A 13,444-nucleotide genomic window follows, 5' to 3' on the forward strand; every position below is an offset into this window, starting at 1 on the left:
ACAAGAATCTTTCAATAACAACGATCAAATTCTTCAAGTGCTAACGCATTGCATAACTTTTTCCTTTATCGTTGACAAATTCTGCAATTAAATCGTTTCGATCGTAGCTTAAAAAGAATGTGTCTGCGAAAACGATGCATTTAATTCGTCAGAGTATTTCGCTCGATTATTCATCTTTTATCATTTAATCCAATAAATATTTAATAGAATCTAGAAAGAATAAAGCTAGACAATGAAACGATATTCGTCGGAATATTTCTTTGCAGCATCCATTTTCACAGCCAATAAATGTTTATGTACTGTTCAAATTATCCTAACCGCTCCTCACAATGGTTCAGCCCGGCAAACGTTAACCGATTAGCAAGACATGGACTGAACAAGCAAACACGAGCGTTCACAGAGTACACGGGACATTCGTCGTTGACTTTGCCGGCGACTTTCACTCGACGACGAGAGTCCTCCGGTGCTTTCTCCGATGCACCTGTCTAGCTTTAATTAAATGCGGTCGGACGGCGTTGACTCGATCGGCTCGTTGCATTTCGGATCGATTGCGCGTCGAACGTGACCGCTCGCACCTGTGTGCACAGACCAACGAGATCGAGATCGATTCCACGTAAAGAGCCGCGCGTGTAACGGTAGCCGTTCCCTCCTACGAGAACAAGTAGATCTTTGTCTCCTACATATTTCCCATTCTTCCACAGAGAATTCATTGGCTGCACGGCGATAATCAAGTAGCAATAGTGATTTATTAATATAGATGACGCCTTTGTTCGTACACAGGCTTATTATCAAAGTACTGTAGACCGAACACCTGTACACAGCTTCTTCTACGAACGTATTTAGTTGCGTGTTATACTGTACGAAATATTTCCAAATGAACTTTTCCATACAGTGGTTCTCCCATTTGGAAGTTTCAATTGTAGAGAATCACATCGTATCGAGTATGGTAATAGAAATCTGGCCAATTACGTACGGCAAAGTTCATTTGAAAATCGTTGTTTTCAATTTTCACGAAAATCCGCTACCAACTCTAAGTCGAGATTTCCATACAGTGATTCTTCCATTTGGAAGTTTCAATTGTAAAGAATCACATCGTATCGAGTATGGTAATAGAAATCTGGCCAATTACGTACGGCAAAGTTCATTTGAAAATCGTTGTTTTCAATTTTCACGAAAATCCGCTACCAACTCTAATTCGAGATTTCCATACAGTGATTCTCCCATTTGGAAGTTTCAATTGTAAACAATCACATCGTATCGAGTATGGTAATAGAAATCTGGCCAATTACGTACGGCAAAGTTCATTTGAAAATCGTTGTTTTCAATTTTCACGAAAATCCGCTACCAACTCTAATTCGAGATTTCCATACAGTGATTCTCCCATTTGGAAGTTTCAATTGTAGAGAATCACATCGTATCGAGTATGGTAATAGAAATCTGGCCAATTATGTACGGCAATTTCGAATTAGAGTTTGTAGCGGATTTTCGTGAAAATCGAAAGCAACGATCTTTGCACGATCTGTCTGATTCAAGTTTTTTCTTCTTCTGCGAGTATCCTATCGTATCAACGAGAGTTATAAGCGATCGACATTGATGGCGCATAAAACGATCGATGTTCCGATCCGGCGTCACGCGATCGCTATTATATAAAAGCAAAAGCATCGAATACCTGCACGAGTGAACAGTGTCGTGATGTTGAGACGATTCGCGATACGAGAACGTATCATGGTCGGAGTCTGCGTCGATCGTGACGGATATACGTTGCACGGATACGATGATCAACCGCTAGGAAGTGCACGTAAAGCCGTAACGACCGATCTCGTCGTAGATTATTCTATCAAGGGTGCCAGCAGGCATGAACCGATGAAAAAACGCGGTAATGATTAATTAATGGATCGTTGTTGGTCTCGTAGCACGTATCGATACACATCCGATAGAAGAGACGAGATAATGATTGAGACAAAGACGATTGAAAAGAGAGAGACACGATAGATGTTCGATCGATCGATTTCCGACTCGTACGATGACGGTGGGTGTTTCCAGCCACCGATGGGCCGGCTAGATCGTGGCGCGCGATACATACGGTAAATTGATATATTCGCGCAACAGGAAAACCACGCCGGTAGCCTACATTCTTGATAAGACACCGTGACTAAACGTTGGCCTCGGTGCCCGCTACTCCTTATGGACGGTTAGGTGGTCGAAGATAATCGATAACCAGGAAGTACCCTGGTGAAATTGGAACGTTCTGAATCGGACCAACGGTGGATAACAGATCTGATTCGCAAGGTCGATGAGAACGCCGCGAATCGATTCGTTTTATTCGTGGGTTCGATCATGTGGAAGGATCGTTGTCTCGCTGGAAGTATCGTTGTCGTACTTTACAGAAATTTATGATACGTGTTCGTAAGAGAGGGATAAGTAGGAATAGGCGTTGAGTTCAGACGTAATTGGGTGTTCTAGAAGATTTATCAAACTTTATCGTTGTCGAATTGCGACGATTTACGGATTGTATTGGATTAGAATATTTTTGGAATTCCTAGGGAAAATTGTTGAGGTTATTCGATCTGTAAACAGAGAAAACTCGTGGATAAATTGTAAGGCAGAAAATATATTTAAATAGAAGTGTAGTTATAAGTAGGAATACAATTTGAGCTGGTCCAGATCCGCACGCTAGCTGTGTTACCCAATAACTGAAAACCCCGAAGCCAACGTTTATGGTCTGTCTTCGTTGCAGTCTTTTGTCTACACGCTGTCGATGGCTTCAGTGCTTGAGAAAACTAAAAAGACCAGATGTGGTGACCACTTCAACACCCTCCCTAAAACTCTACATCCCTACAAACAATTATCTCTTAATATTTTTCAAACTCTTGTCGTAAATATCTGAAAATTAATTTGTCAATGCCTTCACAAGTACATTTGCCAGCCGCCTTTCTCTTTTTCATTCAAATTAATTTATTACAAAAAAAAAAAAAAAAAAAAAAGAACTACGAGAAGACTAAACAGATCATGTAGAGTTTTTTTTTTTAGAAGTGATAACCACTTCGACAAAAATTAATATTGACTTTTATCGAGACGGAAGCGTAATTATTGGATCATGCTCCTGTACCGTTTCAACTTAACGTTGCGAATCTGTGAGAGAACTCGATCGAAGCAGACAAGGTAGTCGGGGTACTGAATTGGCGTGGAAGGGAATGTTGAAATTCCTGCGGCACGACTATCCTCGAGGATCACCGGGAAATAGGATGGACTAGAGTCGTAGTTGTTTGATCAGGGAAATCGCCAGCAGTATCGTTAGGTCACGTTACCGTTGAGGTCAGATTGGTCCCTTCAGCAACCTCGCCCATTCTCAGCTGGTACACGGGAGCTTAAGTGATAGCGGCAGCCTATGCATGGTAGCACGCTACGCTATGACCACGCCACGCGAGAATCGTGAGGTAAACACGGACACGGAGTCGAAGAAGATACAAGCTGATCGGTGACCAGGAAGTCGCACGGGAAGTCGAGACGTTCGGTGCCAAGTTACCATGTCACGAACACCTTCTATGCTTCTTTTAAAAGATCTCTTTTTCCCGATATTCTTCGCGTGATAATTATTAATCTTTATTAAGAGATGTTTCTTAGAACCTCACGTTATGGAGTAACGTCGAGATTCTTTTTTTATCATCATCTTTTTCGTCAAGAATAACGATCGGTATAAGATCTTTACAAACGTTCGTATTAGATTACTTTGTTTTTTTTTTATTGCATCTGATCAATTGTACTTGTTCATAATTACTGGACTATCTAGTGTTATAATAACGTGTCTACAACAACTATCTCTGTACGTATACATCTACTAGTATATTAAATTTGCCTGTAGTTTTTCTTGAAATTTTCATGAAACCCAAGACTCCTCTCGTTATTGGTATTTCAATTTTGTCTTTTTTTCAGGAATTTATTTTATCGAATATTGTATATACGTTTTAATGATGTTATCCAATACGATCGCCTCGGTTACACGTACGTTGGTTTCGCACCAACCATTCCGCTCTAAATCGTGATGGTATCGCTCGACGTTACGTGCATCCTCGCGCTGAACATCAGCGCGCATCAACGCGTGCTCCAACGATAATAAATTCGTCCGCGTTCGTTCTGGAAGCGCGACTCGCCTCCTCGTAGCCGGTCCCCGCTGACTGGACCGCTTTCTAACTTCCGTAATCGATGGATCTGCGGAGGGAACGATCGCGACGCGATAACACCGCGGAGAACGGCCTGGAACCGGTGATTTCAACGCTCGGTGAGGAAACCTTCCCGGCGAATACTAAATAAGCTCGCGATGCCACCATCCTTTTACTCACTATGCAGATTGTGATGTTGTTTGCATTTTTATCTAGAGCTATTCTTAGCGAATTTTATTTTTTATTAGTCGATTTAATTTATCCTGCCCTTTTTATTTTTACTTCCCTCTAACCCTTTTAATTTAATTTTTTCTTTGTCGAAAACCGTTGAAATTGAAAAGCGTCATTCTTTATGGAGTTTTTATCAAAAGAGCTTTTAAATTATGACACAATCGCGTTTGTTTAACCGACGTTATTCATATTGTTCAAACGTTGAAAAGAGTGGCAGAAACATATACGGGTGGTTAGTAACTGGTGGTACAAGTGGAAAGGGGGTGATTCTGCGCGAAAAAAGAAGTCGAAAATATAGAATAAAAATTTTTCGTTTGAGGCTTTGTTTTCGAGAAAATCGACTTTGAATTTCCGCTCGGTACGTGTGCACTTTATCACGTCTCGTTATAACGGATCTCACTGTAGATCGTTGTCTCGATGAAAAAATTAAAAAAAAAAAAAAATTAAAAAGGAAAATTTTTATTCTATATTTTCAACTTCTTTTTTCGCGTAAAATCACTCCCTTTCCGCTTGTACCACCAGTTACCAACCACCCTGTATATACATCGGAGATGAAAGAACATCGGGGCCTTCCCTTTGGAATTTTGGAAAAATCCTCAATACTTTAGTCTAGACTTTTTATTATAGCTGTACTTAAATAATAAAACTTAGAAGTAGTTGTTTACGATTTAATCCGATTATATTTGCCCGAGATTTATGTCAGTAGGCTTGGGTTCGAAGTGACACATCTGATCGCTAAACGTAGCCACAGTCACGGAATGGACGTTTTTACCTAACAAGAGTTATGACATAGTTGTATAGCTCTCCTTAAAAATGGAGTTGACCAAAGGGGTACAGAGAGCTACATAGTAAAGTACATAAGTTCAGTTTGTCTTGGGCTTTTGATAAGTAAGAGCATTTGCCATCCTGTCGACCGTGTATTCGTTATTGAACCTAAGATTATTGTCATTAGCATCTCGAGTATCTAATCGTCCTGGTTAATTGTCAAATTCTGTAATAGTCATATAATCACCTCGTGAATTTATTATTATATTCATTTAGGGACTGAGTAATCGTTGTTATTATAATAGAAGTCTTTAGTGAGATGCCCCGGCAGTAATTCGAAAGAGGCCCTGGGACACCCCTGCCAAACGTCAGGATAGCCACCGTGGGGTTTTAGTCGGTTTGAGTCCGACACTACCCCGGCGCCTTCCAGAGGGCGGCGGGGTGTCCGCGAGGATTTCCCCACGATAAAAAAAACGTCTTTAGTGAGAACTTATTATTGTGTAGTGAGATTGTTTATTGCTAGTGAACTTTATTCTGTAAGAATCATATTGGTACCATTAACCACCATCTATATTGTATAATGAAAAATGACTAATACAAATGAAGGTTCGTTAAACGCTGCTAACCCGAATGCTAACTCGACATATATATATTTAATCAAAATCAAATTTAGAGAATTGATGTTGATTGACAGCGTATCAAATTCTAAAATCTCTCTTCTATGAAACATCTAAACTGCCTGCATTCGTTTTGCATGATTTCTATGACTAGAAACTTTGGCATACGATGTAGCCAGTTTAGCAACGATTGTGTGTAGTCTTGTGGCATCGTGCAAAACGCAAGTACGTATAGTGTAAGTTTAGTGTTCATTAGGTTTAACAGTCGGATGTTTTGGATTAATGCTTTCGCTGTGAGCGTTATAAGCAGTGTAGACGACGCGACGCGTAGTTTCTCAAGAAAATCGTGTCTTCGGTTTTGTCTTAGTCATACGATTTGCATGTAGGAACGTAACGAGATACATGAATCATACTCAAACGTTCTATTGTATTCGTTCTCTGATGTTTTTTATGACTTTGCTATATTTCTCTTATCTGTCCATCGTTGTACACGGCGTACAGTACGCGGGAAGTTGAAGCTTCTAATTATGCGAAACTTCATTGCTTTCGTGACACGAATCATTATTCAAATCTTACAGGCAGATTTTTGCATGAAAGACCACGTATTATCAACGATATATTTCAATATTCTGAAATTCGCTCTTAACGAGCATGCTATTAATCTCTCGCTTGATAATTTTGAATTATTCAGGATACGACAGTGTATTATTAGCGGTGATTGTAATTACTTGGACAAAAAATAAAAAAAAAAGGAGAAAAAAAGAGGAGGTCTCGAAAAATCGAAATAGTAAATAAAAGATCATAAGACGAAGGATTAAAGTTTGATGATGATAAAAAATTTGTCAATAGTGGTGTGTTCATTTGTAAACGCGTCAGTACGAATCTATATTATACGAGATAGAGTTGACATAAATTAGAGACGTGTCTAAAAGCGTGTCTAAGCGTTCTCTGGATCGTAGCGATGCGAAATTCCGCGTGTCACCGGTGACAAAGTGGTATGTTCACCTTTTTTATCCAGCTTCCCCCTCGAGGAAGCATCCCGTCCCGGATGATCGACGCGACGCTGGTGTGCCGATGAAACCAGAAGTCCTTGATCCGTGGGCGATGCAAAACGATCGTCGCTATACCCGGAAGAAGGTGCGGTAGGTCAGCGTTCCGAAGTTGCCTCTGTCGGCCCGATCGATACTCTCCATGGTTTCATTACCGTTATTTGATAAAAAAATTGTACAAGTTTCGTTATTTCAGTACCTGCAGTTACCTATAATCTTAAGAAACATCATTCAACGAAACGTTTCTCTGTTTCTGATTATTTGGAATGTTTACCTTTCTTCCAACACAGTGATTTATAATAAATTAATCCACTGAGTGATTGAAAATTAAGAGATTACCCTGTAGTTTCAGCGGATCGAAGCTACAAAGTATTATAAACCATATAATATTTTTGGTATTCTAGCGTCTTCGATTCATTCGTATTCGATCGAGCGATTTTCTAGGACTGCGAGATAAGATGCGATCTAGAAATCTTACGAGGCAAATCTCGTTTCCTGTTGTTCTTTATCACGGTACGTTCGTAGAAACGCATTTGGCGGGACAGATACAAGTGTTAAGAGAATGAGCCCAGGTCGTTATCTCGGTCGTAACTGTTGGAACGTCGGTGATTTTACTCATCGATGATCGAAATGAACAGAACGGGTTGAACCAGAAACAGCCTGGTTGGTGGGCGGTGTTAACGACCGGCTGTTCAAACCAGGAAGATGTGGTAGGTCAGGAATATGCGGGTCCCTCGATGCACGAAATTACGATGCACGCTCGAGAACAGACCTATTTCCTTACACAACGTCGACCGACATTAATTACCAATCACCTTAACTACTTTTTTCTCTGCTTCTTTGCCACGCTATTCAGCGTTTACTAAATACATCCATTGTCTGGAAAGTTAGAATTTTGATCATCTACGAAAACATCGTTGGCATCGAAAGTACCAATTCTTCGTTTCCCTTCTTTTCGTCCTTAAATATTTAACGCAATCCATCCTACGCAGAATTTAATTTAATTTAATAATTTAACCTAACCCCAATCTACGCCACTATACACTCGAGCGGTATAAACCATCAACCTAATCAATTTTAAGGTCAGACCCTACTTTATCTCTTTCTTTCTTCCTTCATCTGAAACAGTTTCTATTTAGAATATAACTACTACCATTATACATTCAAAGCAGTTCGAGCCATCGATCAAACTGAATCAGTGTGAGCAACAGGAACACCAACCCCGATTTTAAAATTAACATTAGACCCCACTTCGTCATCCCTTTCCTTTTTCATTCACGAAGCTTCCCCTATTGTCACGCACATGCATAGCCGCTTGGAAATTTAGAGCGTGTTAGAACTTGGAAAGAAACAACGACTTCCTTAAGCAAACGAATATTTTATTTCCAATGTCGCTATTAACACGATTTTGCTACGGCATTCAGACTGCGATGAATATTTTCAAGCGACGCTTGCAATCACAATATATTTGTCTCTCGGAAGAACGTAGATAGACGCGTTAGAAACTTTCGAGCGAAAGTAACGTAAAAATACGATACTGTATAAAAATCTGCAGTCTAGCAGTCGTAAATCCAAAGCCGCGTTTGCAAGCTGTTCCAAAGTATGGCACAGTAGCCGAGCGTGCGCCACTGGGAGAGGGATTTTGCGGATTTTCGCACGTTCCCCACGAGGTCTATTGAAGCGAGAAGCCACGGCGCGGAGAAGCGTTGCAGCTCGCTAGCTCGCGAGCGTTCCACGAGGAAGAGATTACGAGCTCGTTCCGTGCTTTCTCTCGCGCCGTCTCAATCCCGCGGCATTGTTCGTCCGCTTCTTCTTCCTCTTCCTTCACGAACAGATCTTCCCACGCACGTGCCGCGGCTCTCGCGTACGAGGTCCGCTGAATAATTACCAGATGAAGATACCGCCGCCTCGTGTAGGCTGAAATCTCGCCTCTCCCTCTCTCCCTCTTTCCCTCTTTCTCTCTTTTATTCCGTATCCCTGTTCTTATCCTTCTTCTTCTGTTCGTTCTCGGATGGAGGAGGATTTTGCAACGGTACCTAGGCTGCCTGTTTCGACGACAACGACGACGTCGCCGTCCCTTCGCGAATCATCAACCCACGAGAATCGACCCCTCGTGAACTGTAACCGCTTGCAGGGTGCCGGCGAAAACCAGTCACAGTTACGTGGTTAAGTTTCCACCGGATAGCTTCATTCTAGGCGCCCACGCTTATCGCCTCGATATCGTTGAGATAGCGTGGTGAAGCCGCGGAAAATGTAGCCCTTAAGACGTAGATTGTAGTGGCACTCGATAGCAAACTATGACCGGACGACGGCAGAGCAGTGGTTAGCGCCGTTGGTTACGAACGTTCCAATCCCAGGTTCAAATCCTGACACTCTTTGTCCGATTTTTTCTCCACCATTCCTAACTGAGAAGAAGGCAACCCGGATGAAGACAAAAATCGTATACCAGCAGCAGCACTATCACTGACCCTACTATCCACCTCAAGGTGATCAATGGGCGATCGCAGTGAACTGTTAACGCGATAATCGAAGGTGAAACTGAGCGTCGGTGGAGTTCGAAAATTTTCAAGCGTCTGGACGAAGAAGCCGGAGTTGCTGGATTTTTCTGGGTCTAATCTCGCTTTAGTTTTGACCAATGAAAGGGATTTCTCGATTACGATCCTTTCATATTGTCCTTCAATTTGAGAAACGTGGATTGAGAGTGACGCGAAGAACCTGGCAAGTTTACAAAATAGAGGGAAGCTCGCGACGAATGACGGGCTAACGCTGTACGGCTTCTTTTCTTAAGCTTCGTTCCTAATTAACGACCGCAGCGTGCTAATTGTCCAGCTGCCACGTCCAGAGACTTAGAGATTCCTGCATGTATGTTGGACAAGCCCGGCCTTGGTTTCAGCGGAATTCTTTTCACTTGATGCAATAAGCGTTTCCACGAAAACGACCGGGTGTCATCGAAAGTGAATTCTTCGCGTTCTTCGTCTCTTGTTCCGGACTAATCGTTCCTTTTAACACGCTTCCAAGTTTCTAAAACTACTCGCGTTGAAGATACACCGTGATATATAAAATAATCTGAAAAACGATCGATTTTGACGAATTTTTTGTCATATGTTCTTGAGCAGCAATGAGCCATATAAACAAAATAGAGATAATCCAAGCTAAAATCCTCAGAACAATAGTAAACGCACCATGGTACGTCAGAAACGAAGATATACGGCAAGACCTTGGAATACCAACGGTCAAGGAGGAGATTAGCAGATACGTAAGAAGGTACAGAGAAAGAGTAGCAACGCACCCGAATCGGCTAGCAGCGGAGACGATCAACACATCAAACATAGAAAGAAGACTAAAAAGGAAACACCCAACAGATCTCACAAAGGACACAACCTAACACAACCTAACCCCGCTGAGGGTAACCACCCACATGCTATATTATTACAACACCAAGATATAACATTTTACCAAATGTCCCACTAGACAAATTGTAAAATTTAAATAAATAAATAGAAAAAAAAATATGTTCTTGAAATATTCAAATTTCTGTCCTGTATTATTACATAGATGGTACGTAGTTCTGCAAAGTTATTAGAAGAATTATCAATTTTGCAGAACTCGTCGTAAATATTCTAAACAAACATCGTATTTTTGTTCGCGAAATATATCACTGATAAATTCTTTTTAATTTATTTTTCAGAGGTGGCAGAGAAGATGGTTCGTTTTGTACGACGATGGAGAGCTGACGTACTCGGTGGACGAGCACGTGAGTATCGTTAAATTATCGTTTAACGCAAATTCTCGATTCGATACACTCGTTGCAAACGGGCAATCGATGCGTTGTCGAAATCCACTTTGCCACTGACAGATCCGTTTAGCGTGCCGATACGGTTTCATCCAGCGAAAATGATCGTTCCACTAACGAAACGTTCAGCGTACCACTCGAACGCGTTAACAACACGAAACACCGGTCTTTCTTTAACACTCGAACGGTCATAACCGGAATGAACGTTCTCTGCGTTGCTTTATCACGATCATAATGGCTCTTTGTGCTCGATATACGAAGGACGTTCAGATGCGTATCATTGAAAAAGGAAACTCATTGTGCAGTCATGTCGAGAGTGAAAGTCCATTGATTTAGACACCCTTTAAATATTCTTCCCGCTATTTAACTCTCTGTAATTCTTGCAAATTACTATGCGGTCGTCCTTCTGCAAGGATAATGGCCATACTTGGATTAGAGCGAAAAATTCTAATCCATTTTTTTTTTCTAATCTTTTTCTCGTAGATAAACGAAGCTTCGATTCGAACGAATTATTCTTCGTCAAAATATTTCTATCCTTCGTTGTGACAAGTTCTGCCGTTGGAATCGCTAATTAAATTCCCTCAAAATACTTTTTTTAGTTGCTGAAAAAATTTCCAAAACCTGATACACGAAGTCTATTAAATTCCCAAACTTTCAAAATTTCCAAATATTTCGTTCGTACGACCTAACTAACTGAACGCAATCGAGTTATCAAAAAATGGGAAATGCAAGTCACAGCAATATTATTGCGAATTCTAACGCAAAGAGGCGATATTCCAGAGCGTACAAAGCGGCGCGGCGCGAATAGCGGACGGTTATCATCGTTGAGGAATCGTGAACTGTCAGGCTTGGAACATTATGGCAGGCAGTGAATCAAAAGCTGCCCCTTGAAGCGGCTCCCTCGGAGTCTAGGAGCAGCAGAGGTCGGAGTCAATTGTAGTTAGCGGCCAAGCACGGCCATCGTCAGCACCATCAATACCATCGACATCGTCTAGGCCGACGTGGACGCCGGAACAGACGCGAATCTCGCTGCTGGACTCTTCCTCTTTGACGTCGATGGCCGTGGTTACGTTGGAAACCGTCAGAATTGATTTAAACCCGGACTGATGGCTGAGTAAAGACCGTAAACTGTGTCTTCCGCGGTTTTCTTTAACGGTATGGACATTGTACTTTACCTGACAGATACGTCGGAAATCTTTTTGCAAATGTTTCTGAATGGCTAAATTGTAAATTTAGACGTGTTCTTGCGCGTTCACTGATCGAGACATATACGTCGATGAAAATTATGGAATTCTAATAGCCGGAGATTTTCCTAATTATCGAATCTAATTTCATCGTCGATCAGAAATTATCAGATATTTTATCAAAGTTTTTCACGAGTCGATTCGAGCTGTTTTTTTTTTTTAAATTAATTGTTTCTTGCGAAACGCGTATCGATTTAAAAATTTCGCCACTTTGTAATCGTTGCTTTCAAAACAAAAATCGACTGACTGACCAAAAAAGGGAAAATAATAATATCAGCAGCTTTCTACCTGAACCAATCTTATCCCACCGTTCAAGGTCTCCGTCTCGATATTATTTTCCCATACAACGATTGCTGATCTCGATCTAAAAATAAAATTATCATCTCCTGCCGTATTATCGATCTCGACAAAGAGTCCTCGACGAACCGACGTTAAGTATCCTCAACAACATCGATCTTAAGAACTCACGTTACCATATTATGCATTCGATAATGTATTGCCATACAGAGATTGTCACTTTCCTTTGGTCGAGGAGGATCGAACTTTTAACTGGATACCAAGGCGGCCCGTAGTTTATTATCGGCGCCACGACACGCGAAAACGAAATTAAAATAACGACGTTTGATGGGGGATGGCATTACGATACGGTGTTAAAGGATTCGCAATGGCCGATTTGCGCGCGCGCCCGACAACTTGGCCATCACCGAAGCCAGATTAATGGTTCGGTCGCGAACCTTAAGAGGGCCATTCGTTTCGAGAATAATCTCGGTCGAAAAATGCGAAAAGATAATGCGCTACGTACGGCGAATGCGTGTCTCTCCCTTTCTCGCCCTGTTCTTCGTCGAGTCGTTCTGGGCGTCCTTGAGATGGAATGTGAAATTGGGCTAACAGGTCGGAATCATCCAGACGTTGCTGGCGCTTCGTACATTGTTGCCAACAACCTTTCCCCCGTTTTATTTATAATTTATTTACACAAATTCTAATTATCTTGCTTGTTAAACTTCTTCCGATCAAATTTCTCTTCGAGTAGATTAAAAAATGTACTCGAGCTAAGTAGACGATTTAGTGCACGGCGGACTTTGTGTGTATAGAACATGCGAAAATGTACGTATAAGACGTTTCACAGGTAAAACAATCTTCTGTGTAGGTTCCATTTCTTTTTATCCACGAAAACGTTAATTTCCATAAACGTGCACGGTCGAACGACAACGAGATTGTAAATATAGAAACTTAGCTAAACTTCAGAAACAGGAACATCCAAATTCTCCTTCGTCAAACAAATGTACGCAGAGTCAAGCATACTCGATCACTCGCATTTTGCTCGACCACGTAAATACGAAAACTCTTCTCGCTAAGCCCAGCATCTTCGAAATTCTCTCTCCTCTGTTCCACGCGAAGTCGCAACCAGCGAATCACCGATCGAAAAAGGTAGACGAGGAATGGTAGCGTCCCGTCGCGAGCATTTATCAAGGTTCTCTGAACGGGACAGGCGTAATCCGTTCGATAGGGCTGGCGCGGGCCTAATAATCGATAGTTAATTGGAATTGGCATTTCTCAAGGGAACTCCTCTCGCTACCTGTTCGTT

The 13,444-nt window shown here is 41.5% G+C and overlaps 1 protein-coding gene across 4 annotated transcripts in view; it reads left to right on the plus strand.

The window, feature by feature from the left end:
- Window positions 1-13,444, plus strand: part of osp (myosin phosphatase Rho interacting protein outspread) — a 216,405-nt gene that overhangs the window by 112,871 nt on the left and 90,090 nt on the right. For all 4 annotated transcript variants that reach the window (XM_069112618.1, XM_069112619.1, XM_069112620.1 and 1 more), the window contains exon 3: window positions 10,511-10,576. In XM_069112618.1, the coding sequence (XP_068968719.1) occupies window positions 10,511-10,576 (66 nt within the window). The remainder of the gene's footprint in view (window positions 1-10,510; window positions 10,577-13,444) is intronic.

Source organism: Bombus flavifrons, chromosome 5, assembly GCF_040668555.2.
Source record: "Bombus flavifrons isolate JBK064 chromosome 5, iyBomFlav1_principal, whole genome shotgun sequence".
In the NCBI taxonomy this organism is placed as follows: domain Eukaryota; kingdom Metazoa; phylum Arthropoda; class Insecta; order Hymenoptera; family Apidae; genus Bombus; species Bombus flavifrons.